This window comes from Poecilia reticulata, linkage group LG16 (genome assembly GCF_000633615.1).
Source record: "Poecilia reticulata strain Guanapo linkage group LG16, Guppy_female_1.0+MT, whole genome shotgun sequence".
In the NCBI taxonomy this organism is placed as follows: domain Eukaryota; kingdom Metazoa; phylum Chordata; class Actinopteri; order Cyprinodontiformes; family Poeciliidae; genus Poecilia; species Poecilia reticulata.
The window spans coordinates 29014708-29037292 of NC_024346.1; the positions used below are offsets into that span (position 1 = coordinate 29014708).

Below are 22585 nucleotides of genomic sequence, written 5' to 3' on the forward strand. Positions count from 1 at the left end.
AAAATAAATACTATATAAAATGTTACTCTACTGGATTTTTGTGCTAAACTTGTTTTTACCCTCTCATCCGTCACATTAGAATCCCTCCATTCACCACCCTCGTGTTTCCTTCCTGGGCCTGGCTAATGAGAAGATCACGTTACTGGCTGCTAATAGCATCAGAGCTACTGTAGCAACAGAGAGCAACAAGGTAGATTTGCTCAAAGTGTTCAGTGCACATTTAATACACTGTTCATTACATATTCAGAATGCATATGTGCTTCATTTTTAAAAGGTGGCCACCTGGGTGGATGACACACTAAGCACAGTGGCCTCTAAGCTGGAGCACAGTGCCCAGTCTTTCCCAGAGCTGCAGGGGGAACGCATGGTGTCACTGCACTCATGTGCACTTTACACATGTGCACAGATGGAGAACAGCCTCTACTGGTGGTGAGAGAATCACCTTTTCTCTCTTTTATTATTGTCTGTTTGTTTTGTGAATAATAATTATTCTGTGTTGGTTACAGACATGGGCAAAATTAATATTTTTTTTATTAGTGGTACTTGGTATTATTTCTAAATTTATATATGATAAAAAATATAAATTTTTTTATTTAAAAAAATGTTTTTAAATAAAAAATAGATTTGTTTCTAGAGATGGAGATGACATTCATTTTTTTTTCTTTTTGAATATTTTTTCCTTTATTTTAGTTCTAAATTATATAAATTTAGATATATTTTGTTGTTTTTGTTTTTAAATTTGAATATATAATAAACTTAGGTTGTAATTTTTTTTTCGATTTATTTCTCCAATATTTGCCTTGAAATACAGCAATGATTCTAAACGTTCTAGTAAAATGCTTCTAGATCATTTTTCTTGCCATTAGTTTGGAATATGTGCTTTAAAAAAAACAAACAACTTTTGCATAATTTTCCATCCCACAAAAATAATCTGTCCTCTTTTTTGCTAAAATTTCTGTATTTTAAATTCTAAAAATAGAAAAAAAGGTGAATCTTTTAAAAATGACAGTACATTTTCTACAGCAGATATTTATCTAAAATTGTAATCTTTTTTTCAAAAAGTCACGTGGCGTTTCCAGCTCATTTGCAGGTTTATTTTTCTGGCCTGAGAGTAAAAATGGGCTTAGAGCTTGATATTACTGTCCTAAAGTAACTATAAAAGAAGCTTGTGAAACTGGTACATGATTGTATTCTCAAAGCAAAAAATCTTAAAAATGTTTTGGTTAAGAGACTTTTAAAAAGTTGCAGACCTTTGATCTGGTGGAACGGTTTTGATTGGCCACTCTGAAAAGTGCTGTTTAAATTGAATTCATTTACTATTTCTCCAAAAAGCGCACTCTGCTCGAACAGCATTCATTCTCTGTAACCTTTTTCACATTTTGTTAGAACCTAAATAATTTTTATTTTTCTGCAGGGGTGTTGTGCCTTTTAGTCAAAGGAAGAAAATGCTTGAGAAAGCGAGAGCCAAGAACAAAAAGCCAAAGTCCAGTGCTGGCATCTCCTCAATACCAAACATCACTGTGGGAACGCAGGTGGGGGAGGAAAGACCTTGTGATTATTTTTCAAATTTGCTCCATCTACATCTGAAAACACCCTCCCATTGTGCTGACAATCCAATGGCTGCCTTCTCCTAGGTGTGTTTGAGGAATAATCCCCTCTACCATGCCGGTGCAGTGGCCTTTTCTGTCAGTGCCGGAATCCCCAAAGTGGGCGTCCTGTTGGAGTCCGTCTGGAACATGAACGACAGCTGCAGGTTCCAGCTGCGCTCACCGGAGAGCCTCAAAAACATGGAGAAGACCACAAAGACCCAGGAAATCAAGTCAGTCCCTTCCTTAAAAATATCACTCAGTTAACTCATAGAGTTTTATTGTTGTAACGCTAAAGCCAGAGCTAAAACATGTCCGTGTTTTCTTTCCGCCGCAGGATGGAAAGTAAGCCTGAGCTGGTGAAGACTGAGATGGGTCCTCCTCCATCCCCTGCATCCACCTGTAGTGATACCTCTTCCATTGCTAGCAGTGCCTCACTGCCCTACAGTATGTCTCCTCTCATGCTATCTCAACCCATAAACTATTCGCTCTTTGAACAACTCGCGAGTCTCGGCTGCGCTATCTCCCGGGCACGCCACCAGTTTGTCCCTCGCAGCGCGCTCTCATTAGTCCTTTGACTTTGAAGCAGATGGTACACAGGCTTTTATCAGCAACTTTCTCTGCTGCCTGTGTTCCTGTGAAGCAAATGTGGCCAACTCACACTATATTTGCCTGCCTGCCTTTTTTAAAATTTTTTTTTTTTTGTACAGCATCTTATCATAAGGACCATATGGCAAGCTCTCAAGTGTGATAATTAATTTTTCAAAGTTGGCCATCTGTTTTTTTATATACTTATTTAAACGGCATTTTATTTTTTAAATGGATGTAATTAGGGATTTTAATTTAAAACACTTTGCAATTTCACCCATTTATTAGCTGCATATAACTAACCCTGTAGAAGTTGTGAGGAGCAGGTATGGGGAATTCATAAAATTTACAAAATAGAAATACTTGTTTAAAGGAGCATTTGCTTTATACCTCTGCTAGACTATTTTGATATAAACTTGAGCAAAAATCTAGAATTAATGGTCCCAAAATTTTTTGATTTTTTTTTTTTTAGGGTATTTGTGTTTTTGCATTTTTTGCATGATTTTGCATTTTGCATCCTCTTCCGTAGATACTTGTGCTGGTTGACGGCGGCGTTAAATGTTTTACAAGTTATAAATCAGGAAGTTGACATTTGATTATAGGTTTTATCATTCATAACATAGAACAATGTCTTTGCAGCTCGCTGAAATATCTCAGCAGATACTCGACAAATCTTAAAATGGAATAATCTTAATCTTAAAGATTATTATTTTGATTTACTGATTGACTCATGTTTTCTTGTCATATCAACTTGCACTTTTACCCCAAGATCAATAAATCGAACTGCATCATGATGAAAGGGTTAAAATCCTTCTGTTATATATTTTTTCCATCTGTGCATTGAAAATCAAACAAATTATTAGCCTAGTATTTAGATGCATATCGTATCGACCACAGGAATGCCATAATAGAAACAATAATTTGGAAGCTTTTGCAGTGATACGTCTTTGAAACTTAAATATCTACATACTGGTAACCGTGCAGTGAGGGAGTCGCAGGGACTTGAGAATTACCCTCACAGTCACAGGCAGCAGGAGGGAATACGTAGGGGATGGAGGAGTGCCAGATATTTAATATGCACATTGGAGTATTCATTTCAAATGTGCTTTGGAGGAAATCGGTAAAAATTCACCCTGTATGTCGTTTTCAGAGCGCAGACGTTCGACCCCAGCTCCAAAGGAGGAAGAGAAGGTGAACGAGGAGCAGTGGCCTCTCAGGGAGGTGGTGTTTGTGGAAGACGTTAAAAACGTTCCCGTTGGGAAGGTGGGTGTGTCTGACAGCTGGACGTTTAGTGAGCCGGGATTTCCTGGAGCTCTGTTGGAAACTGCCCCAGAATGATGTGTGTTCGTTTGCTGCTGGTGTACATTTAAAAGCCCGTTAGTCCAGTAATAGATTGAGTTTGGATTTATTTTTGAACAAGATGTGCGACAGTATAGACTAGGTGGACCAAAACAAAAAAAAAAAAAACAAAAAAAAACAAACTTAAAGTACCTCTTATTTTTTATGCTAATTCAGATGGTTGGTAATGAAATTAAGATTAATTGAACTGAAATGCTACAGCATAGGGGTGCTCTGGTTAAATATTCTCATTGGTCACCAGTATTGGTGATCAATGAGAAAAGCCTCAAATATCAATTACCGATTTTAACATTCATATTACTATTTTTTCTTTTTTTTTTTAAACTGTCAAGTGGTGAAGGTCACATTACGCCATCAGTGGTTGATATTCAGACCATAGCGGGTGCAGATGAGATCGATTTCATATTCAAGTATCGGCCGATCGCCCAAAACTGCATTAATGACAGTGCAACCCTTCTGCGTTAATGACATAAACCTCCATGTAAACTTTTTATTGATCTTTTCAGGTTTATAGAAAATTAAATCCATTTCTGTTTTAGTTTTATTTCGCATTTGATAACTTGTAATGACTATAGAACTAACTGATTAATGGCGGGTTGTTTAATGAACCAGATTCTGACCCTATTGAAGAGCAAACTCGTTTGCAAAGGATTAATCAGTATTGATTCCATTTCAATTGTCATTGGAAAATAGTCACTTTAAACCTCTATTTACGTATTTTATTGTGTTGTTTTAATGGCAACTTTTTTTTTTTCATTCTAAGCAAAGAAACTCAAGCATAATATGGAAAATAAATGTTATCCATTGTAAACTTGCGTCAAAATAATAATAAATCAAGCTTCTCCTAATCATCTTTGATTTAAAGTGTGCCGTCTTCTCATCACAACCCAGGTGCTGAAGGTGGATGGTGCGTACGTTGCTGTGAAGTTCCCCGGAACATCAAGTAGCATGACAAACCAAAGCAGTGCTCCTCCTCCAGACTCGGATCCATCCTCACTGTTACAGGACTGCAGGCTCCTCAGGATAGACGAACTACAGGTACATGCTTCACTTCTACTGTTTTAACGTTTTCTTCTTGTTTTATTTTAATCTCCAGCTTTCCAACATCAGGCATATGTTGATGCTTTAACTTTCAGGTGGTCAAAACCGGAGGAACCCCGAAGGTTCCCGATTGCTTTCAGCGAACGCCCAAAAAGCTCTGCATCCCAGAGAAGGCTGTAATCCTGGCTGTAAATGTTGACTCCAAAGGTTGGTTATGTCTGCTTATGTTGTATTATAATTGGATGAATTATAATACAAATCATAATACAAATTTGGGCCAGTGTTGACCTGTTTTGTTGTCTTTCAGGAGTCCATGCAGTTCTGAAAACCGGTAACTGGGTAAGGTACTGCATCTTTGACCTGGCCACAGGCAAAGCTGAGCAGGAGAATAACTTTCCTACAAGCAACCTGGCTTTCCTGGGGCAGAGCGAGTGCAACGTGGCCATCTTTACTGCAGGACAGGTAAGGTGGTTCTCCTGAACAGCTGCAGCTTTTCCTTCAGTCAGTTGTATTCTAATCTATATTGTCCTCCCCAGGAGTCTCCCATCATCCTCCGGGACGGGAATGGCACCATCTATCCCATGGCTAAAGACTGCATGGGGGGAATTCGGGACCCTGACTGGTTGGACCTGCCTCCTATAAACAGCCTGGGTATGGGGGTGCATTCTCTGGTCAACCTGCCATCCAACTCCACCATTAAAAAGAAAGCTGCTATCATTATTATGGCTGTCGAGGTAAATATTTGCCTTGAATAATCTTTTTTTTTTTTTTTCTGGGAAAAACCAATTGGATAGCAAAAGGTGTTTAGTAGAATATTTTTCAGAATTTGAATCAGTTGAAGCATATACAGTATATTTAATACTTAAAATACAAAAAACTTTGTAAACATGTTCAACCAAGAACTTCTCAGGTTGCAGTTTTTGCTTCACATGGTTCAAATTGTGTATATATATATATATATATATATATAATACACAATTAAAAAATTGTGTATTAATTTTTTTTCACTTTAAAAAAAGAATTATTCATTTATTTGCATCTTTGATGTACTTCTAATATTGTATAAAAAAGTGGCACTGCAGAATGTGCCAATTTTTTTTTTTTTATCCGATTAATGGTCAGAATAATCTATAGATTAATTGATAAGTAAAATAATCATTAGTTGCAGCACTAATATTTACAAAGGTGTTTTTTTTTTATCTCAAATGCAAGATACATACATATGTATACATATATACATCTTTATAGTTTTGGCTTAATTACGTCTCTGGTGTTTTGAATCTCCAGTTAACGATATTTTCAACAAACGAGCAATCATGATTAATCAGATTAATCGTTTAATAATTCTCACAGAAACAGACGCTGATGCAGCACGTCCTGCGCTGCGACTACGAGGCGTGCCGGCAGTACCTGATGAACCTGGAGCAGGCCTTCCTTCTGGATGAGGGCGGCCAGGGCCTCGGGGCACTGCTGGGCCATCGCTGCGACGGAAACCGCAACATTTTCCACGCCGCCGTCTCTGTCTGCTTCCCTGTTAGCAACAAAGAGACCAAAGAGGAAGAAGGTTGAGCTTTTTCACATTTCATCCTCTGGTTTTCCATTTTAATGTGCAATATTTGTTTTGGTATCTTGAAACGGCAATCTTTTAACACTATTGAAGGCTAAAATCTGGTCCTGTCACTTTAAAATCCATTTCTTCTTGCGGACCTTTCCTGCAAATGTGACTGACGAAGCCGTTTTGTCTTCCAGAAGCCGAAAGGTCAGAGAGAAACACGTTTGCAGAGCGTCTGTCTGCTGTGGAAGCCATCGCCAACGCCATCTCTGTGGTGTCGAGCAACAGCTCTGGAAACAGGACCGGCTCCTCCAGTAGCAGAGGGTACGCTACCGCTAAATCAGTATTAGCACGGAACAAACAAATGAAGAGCAACTTCACGCTGTAAAAATGAATTTAATCCGTCCTGCTGTGCGTTGCCGACAGGCTCCGTCTAAGGGAGATGATGCGGAGGTCTCTTAGAGCAGCAGGCCTCGGCCGCCACGAGTCCGGGCCGTCCTCCGGTGACCACCAGGACCCCGTCTCCCCACCCATCGCCCCGTCAAGTTGGGTCCCAGACCCTCCACCTATGGACCCTGGTAAGAGCATCTCAACAAAAGTTAATAATTGCTCTCTGAAAGATAAGCTTATCACAATCTTAAATGATTTTTTTCTTCTCATCCACAGATGGTGACATTGACTTCATTCTTGCACCAGCAGTTGGTTCACTCACCACAGCTTCCTCTGGTTCTAACCAGGGGCCCAGCACCTCCACCATACCAGGTTTGTTACTTCCTATGGAACCAAGGAAAAACATACAGGTAGTAGGGCTGGGCATTTATCACATCGTTTAACATTTATTGTGATAAGTTTCTTATCGTGATAAGAATTTAGATTTATTGTTGTCTCAGTAATTCCAATTAAAAAGCTCCCAAACTGTCCGTATTGTTGGATTGTTACTTTTACTATTTTCTCCAATGTTTGTTCAATCAATAAATATCAATACATTTGAAAATGTGATTAAATGTAGTGACTGTGTACTGTCTACTTTGTGTTCAACTCTTTACAAAGTTATTATAGACGCTGAAAAAGCTTAAGACATTTTAACCTAGCAAAGTGTGTGTTGGAATCCTGGTTTGTGAGGATAAATAAAACATTATGACTTTTCAACATCTAAACTCTGTAGTGCAAGTTGGAGCCACATGAGCAACACGTTTAAATATTTTTAAGCTAAACTCCCGTTCTGCCTTCCTACAGGACCGTCAACAGAGACATCAGTGGTGGAGTCTAAAGACAGGAAGGCCAACGCTCACCTCATCCTGAAGCTGATGTGTGACAGCGTCGTTCTGAGGCCACACCTATGGGAACTGCTTTCTGCAAAGTACGAGTTTTCAACCGCATGTTCTCCAATAAGGAGATAAATGATCCGCTTCACAGCCGGTATTGTTCCTGTGTTTGTCCTTCTGAGCTTCTTGCCCATGTTGCTGTGCCTGTCTGACAGGGATGCCAGAGGAATGACCCCCTTCATGCTGGCTGTCAGCGGCAGAGCCTACCCAGCTGCTATCACTGTGCTTGAGGCCGCTCAAAAAATAGCCAAGAGTAAGTCAGCTGCTGTTTAAGTGGAGATGGAAAAAGCGGTTTGGTGCATCCCTATTTTACACTATAAACTACCGCAGGGATAAAAACTCATTTTGAGAAGTGATAATCCCATTTTCAGGAGTTGGATAATATCTGGAGCATTTCAGGTTATGAGTTGAATAAAGTCTGAATAATGTTTTGTTGGGCTTTGTTCCAGTTGCCTCATGTTGTGTGTTTTGACTCTTATTTCCTCGTTTTCATTTTTTCCTTTTGTTTCCATGTCTTGAACACAGTGGCCGACCCGGAGAAAGATGATGCAGATTCTATGTTTATGGAGATGATTTGCCCTGCTGGAACCAACCCAGATGATTCTCCGCTTTATGTCCTCTGCTGCAACGACACCTGTAGTTTCACTTGGACCGGAGCGGAGCACATTAACCAGGTCAGCCATGAAGGACAGAGGGAAAAGCATTACCAGACGGACAGTTTGTCTTTTTTCTTTTTTTCCTCTCTCTTTTTTCTCTTTTAAGCCTTGGTGTATCATGTTTGTTTTTGAATAGAATCTTTTTCTAATTCGGAGTTTGTGATTTTTAGGACATATTCGAGTGTCGAACATGCGGCCTGCTTGAGTCTCTCTGCTGCTGCACAGAGTGTGCCAGAGTGTGTCACAAAGGACATGACTGCAAGTAAGTCCTTGTTTTCACTTCAGCTCTGCAGGGACTTGAGAAACATTTTTCTCCTTGCTTGTAATTAATTATTTTTATTGTGATTTTAATTTATTCTGCCTCAGGTTGAAAAGGACTTCCCCTACAGCTTACTGTGACTGTTGGGAGAAATGCAAGTGCAAAACACTGATAGCGGGCCAGAAGGCTGCCCGCCTGGATTTGCTCTACAGGTTGCTAACGACAACAAACCTGGTCACTACACCAAACAGCAGGTCAGCTCTTTTTATTTAATTTATTTTTTAAATGCAGGATTTTTGCTCTAAGTGGTCAAAAATAATTAATTAGCAGCTGCTAATGGCCTTAATGCTGTCTGAACATGTGTAAAACAGGGTGTCAGTGCACATTAAGAAGTCTTAATTTTAAGGCCTAAAAATGTCTTACAATCATTAAAAAAAGTGAGTTGGCCTTAAATACATTCATTGCAAATCTTTGTATTTTGCCATGTTTGGGCTATTTTACTTGTATGTCTTTTTTTTTTTTTTCTTGTGGGAATTTTTTTTGTCTGAACATTGAGTTCCACACAATTTTTATTGTGTTCTGTGACTAAAGGTAGTCGAGGCTATCAGTAGCTACCTGCTAAAATACCCTTGGCATTAATCTAACGAGGGTTTATTAGCAAGTAGCTGTCTAGTTAGATTTTTTTGTGTCCGTTTTCACAACTGTCTCACTTCTTTTGCCAACTTACATGGGGCAAGATGCAGTCCTTGTAAACAGAAAAGAACATAAACTAACAAAAAAAACTGTTAAATTTGCTACTATGGGTGTTAAGGCTGTAGAGGGCCATGGTAGAAGTACAAAGCTGCTGCTGCCAACAATGCTTAGTTATGATCCAGTAGAATCCTCCAACTATCCCTGATATTTATAGTTTTTCGGTGTTAAGTTTCATTCACGGTAGCTTTAAAAAGGTCTTGGTGTTAGATTTGACTTGTTGAAACTGGCTGATATCCTGTAGAATTCTCTTTGCTTCCTCTTTTTTTCATGCCAAAAATAGCAAAATTCGAGTCATCCTCACTCGGTAATAGCCTCCACACTGAAGAGTATCGCCAGCCAGACATAATGGGTCATAGATGCGGTTCATTAATTGATCCAAAAAGGACAGGATTTTTCTGTTTTCGTCTCGCCTGTCACCAGTCAAGCTGAAAAATCATCCAGTCCACCTTAAGTGCCATTACCACAAGTTTTGTTTTTACATATTTCACTTGAAATAGTGGAAAAGAAAATTAATCCATAACTTTTTTTTTGGTTCTTCTTACAGGGGAGAGCATATATTACTATTCCTGGTTCAGACTGTAGCCAGGCAAAGTGTTGAGCACTGTCAGTACCGACCGCCTCGCATCAGAGAAGACCGGAACCGTAAGGCTGCTAATGCAGAAGGTGGGTTTGACCAACAGTTTTGTTCTTTTACTGCCATTTTGTGCATCCTGTGGGATAAACTGTCCCTAAAACAAGCGCTGTGGTCTTCTTTCAGACTCTGATATGCCAGACCACGATCTGGAGCCTCCTCGCTTCGCTCAGCTGGCCCTGGAGAGAGTCCTACAGGATTGGAACGCCCTCAAATCTATGATCATGTTTGGTTCTCAGGAAAACAAAGATCCGTACGTATTAAAGCAGAATGTTGTTTGGGTTTTTAGAGCGACTTGGCCTGGATGAGGCATATTATGGTATGCAGGGCATAAATATTATTCTGTATTAACAGCTGCAGTTTTGTACTTCTTTTTCTTTACTTGAGGTATACAAACTTCTTGAAAAGGGTGAAGGCAAATCTGATTGCAAAATAAGTGCAGAGCTATCTAGTGAATAATGGAAAAATAAAGCAATAGCTTCCAAATTAGCCAGATAGACTAACCTCTTGTTAATTATTTATTTTTTGTGGGATTTTTATTGTATTTTTACCTTCTTTTTTTTAAATTGAGTAATTTTCAGAATATTTCAGTAATTTTCTTTTTTGATTTTGTAATTATCAGTAGATTGTCATGATGATCTTTTTAAAGACCGTTAGTTTTAATCATGCGATCAATCAAGTTTACTTATATAACACATTTCAGCAACAAGGCAGTGCTTTACATCATAGAAACACAAAAATATATCTGCAAAGAAATTAAGTTCTATGAGGCCAGTTTTGGTGTAAGGCAGTGGTGTCCAAACTTTTTGCCCCCGGGGCCAAAATGGGCAAATGGTTATTTACAGAGAGCCAGAAAAAATGTAAAAATTATATTGTGATTTTTTTCCCCCTTCTTTTTATTTATTTTTTTTATTTTTTGGTTTTAGCAGCTCAGCAGTAACACTTTCATAAAAACTGTATGTCATTGGAGACGGTGTTTGGGGGGTTATCAGTTGTTTTCCATTTTGTTGGCCTTTTTTCCATCATTCTTGACTTGTTTTCCAGGGTCTGAACAAACTCTTTTTAAGGGCCACACTGTGGGCCCCCCTGGTGTACGCTCAACATGTTGACTCTTTTTTTTCTCTCTCTCTGTCTCTGTCTCTCTCTGTCTCTCTGTCTCTGTCTCTCTCTCTGTCTCTGTGTGTGTGCCAGACTTAGTGCCAGCAGCAGAATTGCCCATCTCCTGCCTGAAGAACAGGTGTACTTGAACCAGCAGAGCGGCACCATTCGCCTCGACTGTTTCACACACTGCCTCATTGTCAAGTGTGCTCCTGACATCACCGTGAGTCTATATGCTCTTCATACGTTCACATGTATTGTGTTCAGCTTAGTTTTGTTATCTCTAATGCAAAAGATATTGACTTTTTTTTTCAAACGATGGTCATCTGTGAAACTATTTCCCCCCCCTTTAGTTCATTGACACTCTACTGGGGACTCTGATAAAGGAGCTGCAGAACAAATACACGCCAGGCAGGAGAGAGGAGGCGGTGGCCGTTACTAGAAGGTTCCTGCGCTCCGTTGCACGCGTGTTTGTCATCCTCAGCGTAGAGATGGCTTCCTCCAAAAAGAAAAAGTAAAGACTTACAGCTTTTTGTGCAAAGCTTACAGTTTCGGACGCAACCCTTTGAAAATTCACTTTGTAGGTTTTTGTTCTAAAAACGGGTTTCCACGTCTTTACCCCACAGCAACTTCATCCCGCAGCCCATCGGGAAGTGTCGGCGTGTTTTCCAGGCTCTGCTGCCGTACGCGGTGGAGGAGCTGTGCAACGTCGCGGAGTCCCTCATCGTCCCGGTCAGGATGGGGATAGCAAGGCCCACGGCTCCGTTCACGCTGGCCAGCACCAGCATAGACGCAGTTCAGGGCAGCGAGGAGCTGTTCTCCGTGGAGCCGCTTCCTCCCAGGCCGTCGCCGGACCAGTCCAGCAGGTGGGCCGAAAGTCGTGAAACTCATTACTGTTGCAGCTTCTGTTGTCAACAAACCATAAAGACTTGGTTCAGTTTGAAGAACCTTTGGAGAAGATGAGGCTGGATTTTACTTGTTGCATCTTGAGGATTTTTCTTGTTTGTTTTTTTTTCCAGCTCCATCCAAACAGTTGCTTCGTACATCATAAGGAATCCTCAGCCCAGACGGAGCAGCCAGTCTCAACCCGTCAGGGGACGGGACGAGGAGCAGGACGACATCGTTTCAGCCGATGTGGAAGAGGTGGGTAGCCATGTTTGATCAGTTATAGATTTATTCAATCCAGGAGCTCCAGACTTACTGAGAACTTTCCCCCCATCTGCGATAACTGCATCAAACAGCCATGCTATTCTATTTTATCCTGACTTGTGTTTTCTTTTAAAGTGTATTTTATCTTATTGTCTTTTTATGCTGATTGTAATGTGAATACTACATCAAGCTGCATTTTTGAATTTTGTTGTTCTGCTTCAGTACAATGACAATAATTCATCTTTTTTGGGGGGATCTGACTGGTTTTTGTTTCTCAGGTTGAAGTTGTAGAAGGAGTAGCTGGTGAGGAAGACCATCACGATGACCAGGAGGAGCAGGGGGAGGAAAACGCTGAAGCTGAAGGTCAACATGACGAGCACGATGAAGATGGTGAGACAGTTTTAGTTCTTTTTTTGTTGTTGTTTTTGTAGAGATTTAATGTTGTAATTGACTTTATCACTAAAATAAACACCAGTCAGCGTTATCATGTTGATTTGTCTGCGCGTTCAGGAAGTGACATGGAGTTGGACTTGCTGGCAGCCGCCGAAACAGAGAGCGACAGCGAAAGCAACCACAGCAATCAGGACAATGCCAGTGGTCGCAGAAGCGTCGTCACAGCAGCGACTGCCGGCTCTGAAGCAGGTTGATCAGCAGCTTTATTTTGGCATCTTATCAACTAATACTAGATTTACTTCTAAAGTGAAAGCTTAGACTCTTTGAGACTGTGTTAAACTATTCTAAGCAGACAATTTCCTTCCTACAGTAGATGACTTTCTTGGCATCCATTTTTGTAAAAATCGAAATTAATTACAAAGGTTGAAATAAAACAGAATTTTAACCATTTTGAAAGAAATGCAATCTCAAGAAGTTTAAAATATGCTAATGCGAATACTGTTTTACCTTTGAGCCGTTTTCAGAGGAGACAGAGGAGCTGATGATTACTGTATTTTCTGGACTATATCCTACTTTTTTCCCCATTATTTGGCTGGTTCTGCAACTTACAGTCAGGTGTGACTTGTTTTTTTTCCCCCTCTTCATGGCACTTTTTTTTTTGACTGATGCAGCGTATAGTCTGGAAAATACGCAATTTACAGTTACATGGAGGTCCAGCAGTGATATTTTTCTGTAAAAGAATGAGAATGTAATTTACTTTAAGTCACATTAACTGATATCGAAGTAAAACTGCGTAAAAAGCAAAAACTTTGAATGAACAATTTTGAATCCTTTTTATCGTGAGGAAGGACTGTTTGTCATACATACAAAACTCTTCATTCTGAGCATGCGTTTCACTCAGGAAGATCACCGATGACGCACCGCCTTCTACTTGCGTTACCCATGAAAATGAGAATTGTGTGTAACATTTTAGAAATCTCACCTCTCTAACTAGCTGCTAGCTATAGCCACTGGGACCAACTAGCTTGGATTTATGATAGAGGTGTGCCAATCGATCGGCCACCGATCATAATCGGGCCGATTTCCGTGAAAAAGTGTATGATAGGTAATCAGCGATCATTGTCTCTTGTTTCCGATACCGATCACCTGCTTCTCATTTCGCAGCCTGCCTGTGCAGCTGGTCTCCTCTTTCCTTCACACTGCGCAAGCGCACAGCAACAAATCCTAAGCGATGTGGAACTATAACGCACTGAGTGAATGGGGAAGTTTGTGTGTTGCGGCGGAAAATTACCTCGGGGTTGGGGGTGAAGAAGGTCAAAATGCATCAACACAACGAAGCTAATATGACATAAAAACAATGCCATACTTGACGGAGTTTGGCTACATTGAGGCTCACTGCAGTAAAAAAGACATATGGAGGATCAGATAACAGGTAAAGCAACGCACAGCTACAAACACTCACCCGGATTAGCATGACAGTCAGAAACCTAAACAAATAACCCGCAAAATTATTTAAGTCTTCGAGCTGCGATATAAGACGCTGGTTCTGCTCTCGCTGTTGAACCGCTGCTACGCGCTACAGGTAGTAATATTTCACAGACTGAGCGCCGCTTCTGCTCCACATGGTAGTGACTCTCACACCGAACCTCTGCTTAAAGCTGCAGCATCTAACTTAAAAAAATACATTTTACATACGTATTAAAACTTTTGCTGTCCTAACATGAGACGGATAATCTCTGAAAAAATAATCGATCTCCTCCCTGTTCTGCATAATTACTCCGCTCAGTCAGAAACAGCCACTCAGAACTAGCAGTAATCAGCTAGCCACCATGCTATCAGGAAGTTTTCATTCAGGATTGTTTATTGTAATGCATCCTTTATTTGCCTTTGAATGTTACGTTTTATACTTGAACTTTTTGGCAGTGTTGAGAGGTTTTATTTTGGCTCTTTGCTTTATTTAGCCTCTTCAGAGCCTTCATATGTTATCAGCCTGTTAAAGATAGCATTACCGATAGCAGTACAATTTGCAGAATGCCTGTTTTGTTTAGTTTTCTTCTTGGAAMAAGTTATYAAAAACAAGTTTTTGTCTAAATTAAGGTGAATTCATGGTTCCTCTTTCCACATAATGTAACCGGTAGTGTTTATGATAGAAAATAAATAATAATTATGTGATCGGTATCGGTGATCGGTATCGGTGATTGGCCCTCATGGCTGATCGGTATCGGTATCGGCAGGAAAAAACCTGATTGGCACATCTCTAATTTATGGTAAATCAAGATTCTAAGAGAGTCATCTACTGACGGTAAGACAATAATTACCCAGAACTGTTTACCAGAACCTTTTGTAAAGAATTCTCGACTATCAACGTTAAATCTTTCTTTTATAGGAAACATTCTCCCCCGCCCCACATTCATTTTAGTTTTACCTTTGTGTTTTATGGGAGAAGTAAAAAACTGATTGCATTTAAACAATTTCTATATTTTATTCCTGATTTAAAGAAGAGGTAATTCCTCTGGGAAGCAGTTTGGTTTGTGAGGGATTTCTGTTTAGGAGAGCTAATGATACAGCAGACCAAACTACCCCTGGCTGAATACCCCGTGTATTTCATTTGCAGGCAGTAGGGTGTCCTTGGCATTTCCTATTTTTGGTATGAGCTCCTCTTTATTTCAATGCACACACAGATTTCAGGGCAAGAGTGACTTTGCAAACTGCACACACGGTGTCCTTCTGAGAGTTTGTTCAGTTTGAGCCCTTTTTCATTCGTCCCGACTATTGCCTCATGTTTGCTAAAGAGCGTCTCTCATCACAAGTGTTGTCTTGTCGACCTTTCACCTAAATAACATAAGAATTAACTCAGTTTTTGCCAGTGTTTTGTGATGTTTTTTTCCCTCCCTGCCTAAATTTTGTACAGTATATGTATCCTCTGACGTATCAGGGCCATTGTAGATGGGGGGAAAAAAGTAAATCTCTGACAAAAAAAAAAAAAATTTTCTAGAAAAAATCTTGGAAATTTCCGAGATTAAAAGATCTCAATTTTGCTTGAAAATATTTTGAGATTAATCTCAGAAATTTTCTTTAAAAACACGGACATTTCTGAGTTTCAAGAGTAAAAAAATGCTGCAAAAAAAAAAAAAAAAAATTGAGATTAATTTAAAGTATTTTCTAGAAAAAGTTGGAACTTTTAAACTCAGAAATGTCCTTTTCTGGAATATTTCTGAGATTAATCTCCAAATTTGAATTTTTAGACAGAAATTTATTTATATTTTAAAATTTTTCTTCTATCTACAGTGGAACTAATATATTGTATTGCCATAATCTACTAATATTGCTGATGCTTTTTCTTTTCAAATTTTTATCAGATTAGTGCTAATATTTCTCTCTAGGTACAGTTTTAATATGGGAAGAAAAAAACAATCTAAAACCACAGTTTGTTTAACCCAAGGTTTCATTAGACATTCTGCTTTTCTTCCTGTCATATTTGCAGTGTTCTGCCTTGTAGTGGTGTGATTTTACTTATGTGCATTTCTATCTGTGTAAATGTGAGTGAATGAAAAGTTAGAGATTTAAATCTAACAACTGAACTTGTTTTCTTTCTCTCTCACTCCGTTTTCTTTCTGCTGAAGGTGCTAGCAGTGTCCCTGCCTTCTTTTCAGAGGACGACTCTCAGTCGAACGACTCAAGCGACTCGGACAGCAGCAGCAGCCAGAGCGACGACGTTGACCAGGAGACGTTCCTGCTGGACGAGCCGCTGGAGAGGACGACGAGCGCCTCACACGCCAACACTGCAGCCCAGGCACCTCGCTCCATGCAGTGGGCTGTTAGGAACACCCCGAGCCAGAGAGCGAGCGGCAGTGGCCCCTCCGCCTCCTCAACACCTGCCGGTCTGTAGCTCGCCAATAGTGAAACGAGTATACTCTTGCTTCTAAAGAATTGGTCAATTTCAACCATGTTTTCACACAGCGAGCTCTACTGGCTTGATATACATCGACCCGACAAACCTGCGGCGCTCCAGCGCAATCAGCTCCAGTGCAGCAGCAGCGGCAGCGGCGCTGGAAGCCAGCAACACCAGCAGCTACCTGACTTCAGCCAGCAGCCTGGCCCGCGCCTACAGCATTGTCATCAGGCAGATTTCTGACCTCATGAGTCTGATTCCCAAGTACAATCATCTTGTCTACTCGCAGTATCCCGCAGCTGTCAAGCTCTCCTACCAGGACGCAGTCAACCTGCAGGTAATGGGAATAAAAGCGTTGCATCCCTGGTTTTTACACACAAGTTCTGAGTGAGGTCTGAATCCATGGAGACTAAAAAAACAGCCGATACTGTAGCTGACGCATTCGTTGGGTTGCAGTTCCTGACTGCCTGGCCAACCCAACCAGGCAGTCAGTGTTTATTTTTTTACATGGGTTTATAAGGTGTATGTATATGTATATATATTTCTGATTTACCTCATAAATTGTAAAATATTTAATTGGAAGATGAAATAATACATTCTTGAAGTATTTAAAATGAAAGCAACTATAGACCGAGTATGAAGCCTTGGGGAACCCTACAGGTTAAATAAACTTTGACAGAGTAGATCAAAAGTAACCCATCCGTTTGTTGAACACACTGATCTCCATCATAACAATTTGAGTTAGGTTCTGACTAAAGAGTTGTTGTTTGTCTCCAGAATTATGTGGAGGAAAAGCTGATTCCCACCTGGAACTGGATGGTGTCCATCATGGACTCCACCGAGGCCCAGCTGCGGTACGGCTCGGCTCTGTCGTCTGCCGGAGACCCCGGCCACCCCAGCCACCCGCTTCACGCCTCGCAGCACTCGGCTCGGCGCGAGCGCATGACGGCCCGGGAGGAGGCCAGCCTCCGCACTCTGGAAGGACGGAGGTAGCAGAGTTTCCCAGCAGATTTATCCGTTTTTAAAATAACTTAAAACGTACAATTAAAATAAAACCATTTCTTTTTGAATTTCAGGAGAGCAGCAACGCTGTTGACGGCTCGCCAGGGCATGATGTCGGCTCGGGGAGACTTCTTGAACTACGCCCTGTCTCTGATGCGCTCCCACAACGACGAACATTCAGATGTGCTTCCTGTTCTGGACGTGTGCTCACTGAAACATGTGGCCTACGTCTTCCAGGCCCTCATTTACTGGATAAAGGCCATGAATCAGCAGACCACCCTGGACACGCCACAGATGGAAAGAAAAAGGTGAATTTAGACGAAAAGGGTTACCCACTTTAGGCTCTCGATGTTGCTTTGACAAAAAGTTGTTTTTAATTTAAAATCTTCACATTTGTAACCTTTTTTTTTCTCTTAGGAATCGAGAGATTCTGGAGCTCGGTTTGGACAATGAGGATTCTGAGCATGAGAACGATGAAGACACCAATCAAAGTAAGGGAAAAAAACTCACTGAATTTTAAATACTGCAAAAATACAACTTACAAAGTATTTTTGATCTAGCTTCTTACCTGTTTTAAGTCAATAGTTCCTTAGTTTTAGTAAAAATTGGCAGATTATTTCACTTTTTCCCTTAAGTGAAATAATCTGCTAGTGGAACTAGTACTTTTTGTCAATATTAAGAAATTATTTATTTAAAACAAGCGTCTGTACTTCTGAAAAATGACTTGTAAGTTAGTTTTGTCTTTTTTTAAGTGAACTAATATATTTACACTAGAGCCTAGACCAATTTAATCTATCACACACACTATATTCTCAGCTGATCTCCGTTTCTCTCTTACCACAGGTTCAACCCTGCAGGACAAGGATGAGGACTCAGTCCCCGCGGAAACGGGTCAGAACCACCCGTTCTTCCGGCGCTCGGACTCGATGACCTTCCTGGGCTGCATCCCGCCCAACCCCTTCGACGTTCCCTTGGCCGAGGCCATCCCATTGGCAGACCAGCCCCACCTACTGCAGGTCAGACTTCCAGACGTGAAACGTGACCAGGCTCCGCTCCTGTACAGCTGATCTGGGATCTGTTCACAGCCAGTATACAGCTGATTTGGAGGCTTCTTGGAACAACAACCGATTATAGGCTTAGTTAAAGTGTGTAGATAGTCATTCAGAGTCTTGGTTAAACTGTTGATGGTTAAAACTGGCTGCAAGCGATATAGCTTTAGATGTTTTTTTTTTTTTTTTTTTCATAAATTGAAGAGTGCCGAGTAACATTGTGTTTGCGACAGTGTGACTTTGATTACTCAAATCTCGCCAGAGGAAAGTTCAAGGCAATGACCAAGACATTACAGACGTTAACTGCACTCAGAAGTTCATGTCTGCCGTTGTGCCGTACGTCTGGGGAATTATTCTCCGTGGCTTTAACTCCGTTTTGGTTCTTCACCAAACAGCCAAACGCCAGAAAGGAGGATCTGTTTGGGCGTCCCTCTCAGGGCTTGTACTCTTCGTCTTACATGACAACCAAAGGCCTGGCTGAGACGAGCATGGACAGGAACTGCTTGGAGGTAAACCATCAGTCCCTCTCTACCCTGCCCCCTCACCCCCCATCAGTCACCCCTCCAGCTTCACCAGACAAATACTTGCAATTGTTTTTTTATGTATGACTGGGACTGCATGATGTTTTGAGTCAAAATTTTCATTGCATAACCAACATCACAATCACAAAGGACTGCATTATGTAGTAGACCGTTACTACAAGGGCAATGCATTTATGGTTTCCATGACAATAATATATCTGGGCTGCTGGATGGATTTTCTTTGCCCCGATGCTAACAACTAATGTAGATTTTAATTACTGCAATGCGGCTGGAGCGCTGTTGACTAGACATGGATTAGTTACTGGATCAAGATACTAAGTAAAAGTTATACCCTGTTAACACATTGAGATTTTTATGCCGATTTTTGTCCTAATTTCAATCTTGGAGGCTCTGATTATTTGGCTGACTCTGAAAATAATCATAACTGAGATTCCTGCTGTGTGTGTTAAGGGTGATCTGGTTTGATTGGAAGAATTTCAAATCAACAGTCAAAATGTTGGTTTGTTTTGGCTTGATGTCACAACATATGTGGTGAACGAGAAAGCAGCCTGTTGAATACGACGTGTAGCCAATCAGAAAGCGAGGTGACAGAAACACAGAAGGGAGTTTTGGATAAAGAAGGCAAAACAATTGTTATGGCGCACCTGAAAGTCCAGTAGACTTTGGAGACGTCGTTGTCTGTTGTTTTTTTTTTTTTTTTCTTTTTCTCCATTAAATAATCCACAAACTATCATCATTGCTTCTTCGCAGTCTGCCGTGTTTGTTTACTCTGAATTCACGTTTGGTCTCAAAAGGTTTTGTAAGATTTCCCGTCTGAAACCTGACCATTAGCACGTTGAACAGCATATTGGAGGATGATTGACAGTGCTACGACCCTCCTCTTGGCTCTGATTGGCTGTTTTTTGACTACGTGCTTTATACAGACCAGAAAAGTAACACTGGGAGGAAGAAGAGATCGTCGTCCCCCCCCCCCCCCCCTTTTTTTTTAAACAAGTTGTCTGTTTAATACCATACATTTATGTCATGGTGAAAGTCTTAATAAATATGGAAAAAATATTTTGTAAAAAGTTGCATACTGCAACCTTATCTCCTAAAATGTCTGATGTTACTGAAGAGCCTCCCATTTCCTCACTAAAACAGATCCTGCCTACGAAGATGTCGTACACCGCCAACCTAAAAAACGTCATGAGTATGGAAAGCGGCCAGCGGAGCACAGAGAACCAGGCGCTGGGCGAGCAGGAGATGGACACTTCGAAAGCGGGCCCGTCTCCCCGCGACCTCGCTGCCCAGCTGAAGAGCAGTCTCCTGGCTGAGATCGGCCTCACAGAGAGCGACGGGCCTCCTCTTCCGTCGTTCAGGCGAGCTGCTACAATTCCCTTCAATGCATCATGAATGTGAAGGTTTAAATGAAAATGTGTCTAATTTTTTTTTCTCCCTCTTGCTGTCCAGACCGCAGTGCAGTTTCATGGGGATGATGATTTCACACGACATGCTGCTCGGCCGCTGGCGCCTGTCACTGGAGCTCTTCGGTCGCGTCTTCATGGAGGATGTAGGAGCTGAGCCTGGATCAGTAAGCCTGATTTAAGTTTTTATAGAAGCTAGCCAAAACGAGGAAAAACTTGGAGATTCTTTAATTTTAATTAGGTATTTTCAAGGTTTGTAAAGCGCTTGATTTCTCCATGAAGTGCTTGACATTCAAACTCCAAAGTTTGGCAATAAAATGCAATGTAATGTTTGATTAAAAGCCTATATTTACATTTGAAACCACATGTTTTTCATACACCTAATAAAAAGGCAGATAAATTTTTTTAGCATAAGTTTAAATCAGGCCAAATTTATCTTGTTTTAGGTTGGTTAGAATGAGCAAAAATATTTGTTTGCTAAATTCTAGAAAACTTGGCCAGCATTTTTAGAGATTTTTATTTATTTATGTTTTTTTGCATATTGTGTTTGAGCATTTAACTTGAGCAGGAAAGGCATTTACCTCAACATGCTGTGTTTGGATTGTTTCAGTGTAATTAATATTTATTTCATTCCTAGAAGCTCAGTGACTTATTGATCATCTTATACTTTATATGCTAATGTTGTTTGCGCCGTTCAGTGTCTTCTCAGCTGCATCTATTCCATTCATCAAAGCATTTTTTTACTATTGGAGCTCGAGATAACTATCCTGTTGTCTCGTTTCCCAGATCCTGACAGAGCTGGGCGGCTTTGAGGTGAAGGAGTCCAAGTTCCGGCGGGAGATGGAGAAGCTGAGGAACCTCCAGTCTCGAGACCTGGCGCTGGAGGTGGACCGCGACCGGGACCAGCTGATACAGCAGACCATGCGCCAGCTCAATGGCCACTTCGGCAGGCGGTGCACCACCACCCCCATGGCCGTGCACCGGGTCAAGGTCACGTTCAAGGACGAGCCCGGGGAGGGCAGCGGCGTGGCTCGCAGCTTCTACACGGCCATCGCGCTGGCGCTGCTCTCCAACGACAAGCTGCCCAACCTGGACTGCGTTCAGAGTGTCAGCAAGGGCATGCAGGCCAGCAGTACGTGTCATCACGATTACAATTCAAGTATGCCAAACATAGAAACTATTGCATATTACGACATTTTATCCTGCCATAAATGATGCTTCAGTCATGTTGAAAATATTAAATTTTGCTGTTGTAAATGAATTTTTGGACAAAACTCCACCCCACTGAAAATTTATTTTTCTTTTCTGTCTTTATTTTGTTTTGTTTTGGCGTTTTTTAACCTTCCAGATCTGATGCAAAGGTTGAGAAACAGAGATCGGGAGAGAGAGCGGAGAAGTGGAGGGCTTCGAGCGGGATCTCGGAGAGACCGAGACAGGTCAGCGCTGATCAGCCGGGTGGGGCTAGGGGGAGGAGGAGGGAGATATGGAACCGTACCACAACAAATTTTTTTTCATTTCTGGTCTAAGGTTTGAGTGACCGTCTGATTAAGATTTCTGTTTAAAGCTGCAGTATCTAACTTTTATAAAAATCTGTTTTTTTACATGTGACACAGCGGCATATTTCGGTAGTTGGGTCTGGGAGAAGGGTGTGATGGTTTTAACAAATATGTAAAAAACATTTTTTATGAAGTTATATACTCCTGCTTTAAGAGCAAACCATAAAGAACATTTTGGAATACTGTTTTTCTGGTTTAACCCCTCCAGAAAAACATAAATCTTGTTGAGATTAACTGCTGTAAAACAATTTTTACCATTTTAAAACAAAGGCAGAATGATTAATTTCTCATTAAGCCGCCAAGCTGCAAATACAGCTGATGGATATATTAGGCTGACTATCTTAGTCAAAGATGTAAAAATAAAGCACAACAAACATTCTTTCAAATGGTTCAGAAAGTGCCAATAGGAATTTTAAATATAATGTATAACAACTAATAAAGCATGATACCACTGAGAGTTCAAATCATAGAATTAGAATGAATAGATCTACCCTTATGGTTCGGGTCCATTGTCACTGATGTCAAATCTAGATTTTATTTTTATACAGTTATTAATATCAGATCGGTGCCTCTGTGGTTCTGACTTTGTTTTGGTCCATAGGGACTCCCGGAGGCAGCTGTCGATAGACACCCGGCCGTTCAGGCCTTCCTCAGAGGGAAACCCCAGTGACGAGCCTGACCCCCTGCCTGCACACAGACAGGCGCTTGGTGAACGGCTATACCCTCGAGTTCACGCAATGCAACCGGTAAC

General features: G+C 40.9%; 1 protein-coding gene across 8 annotated transcripts in view; it reads left to right on the forward strand.

Annotated features, from left to right (window-relative positions):
• Positions 1-22585, forward strand: part of ubr5 (ubiquitin protein ligase E3 component n-recognin 5) — a 46491-nt gene that overhangs the window by 16671 nt on the left and 7235 nt on the right. For 4 of the 8 annotated variants that reach the window (XM_017309575.1, XM_008431777.2, XM_017309576.1 and 1 more), the window contains 39 exons: positions 80-190; positions 275-429; positions 1415-1532; positions 1635-1819; positions 1924-2033; positions 3325-3437; positions 4425-4571; positions 4670-4781; positions 4882-5036; positions 5111-5308; positions 5928-6138; positions 6324-6450; positions 6553-6704; positions 6793-6888; positions 7363-7486; positions 7607-7704; positions 7977-8125; positions 8278-8369; positions 8474-8620; positions 9664-9782; positions 9877-10003; positions 10942-11071; positions 11202-11362; positions 11475-11714; positions 11868-11991; positions 12276-12387; positions 12508-12639; positions 16014-16271; positions 16351-16619; positions 17060-17271; positions 17359-17592; positions 17702-17775; positions 18128-18300; positions 18729-18842; positions 20016-20233; positions 20325-20445; positions 21065-21437; positions 21627-21714; positions 22436-22580. In XM_017309575.1, coding sequence (XP_017165064.1) covers positions 80-190; positions 275-429; positions 1415-1532; positions 1635-1819; positions 1924-2033; positions 3325-3437; positions 4425-4571; positions 4670-4781; positions 4882-5036; positions 5111-5308; positions 5928-6138; positions 6324-6450; positions 6553-6704; positions 6793-6888; positions 7363-7486; positions 7607-7704; positions 7977-8125; positions 8278-8369; positions 8474-8620; positions 9664-9782; positions 9877-10003; positions 10942-11071; positions 11202-11362; positions 11475-11714; positions 11868-11991; positions 12276-12387; positions 12508-12639; positions 16014-16271; positions 16351-16619; positions 17060-17271; positions 17359-17592; positions 17702-17775; positions 18128-18300; positions 18729-18842; positions 20016-20233; positions 20325-20445; positions 21065-21437; positions 21627-21714; positions 22436-22580 — 6024 coding nt within the window. The remainder of the gene's footprint in view (positions 1-79; positions 191-274; positions 430-1414; positions 1533-1634; positions 1820-1923; positions 2034-3324; positions 3438-4424; positions 4572-4669; positions 4782-4881; positions 5037-5110; positions 5309-5927; positions 6139-6323; positions 6451-6552; positions 6705-6792; positions 6889-7362; positions 7487-7606; positions 7705-7976; positions 8126-8277; positions 8370-8473; positions 8621-9663; positions 9783-9876; positions 10004-10941; positions 11072-11201; positions 11363-11474; positions 11715-11867; positions 11992-12275; positions 12388-12507; positions 12640-16013; positions 16272-16350; positions 16620-17059; positions 17272-17358; positions 17593-17701; positions 17776-18127; positions 18301-18728; positions 18843-20015; positions 20234-20324; positions 20446-21064; positions 21438-21626; positions 21715-22435; positions 22581-22585) is intronic. The other 4 variants (XM_008431778.2, XM_017309577.1, XM_017309578.1 and 1 more) reach the window with 3 other exon arrangements.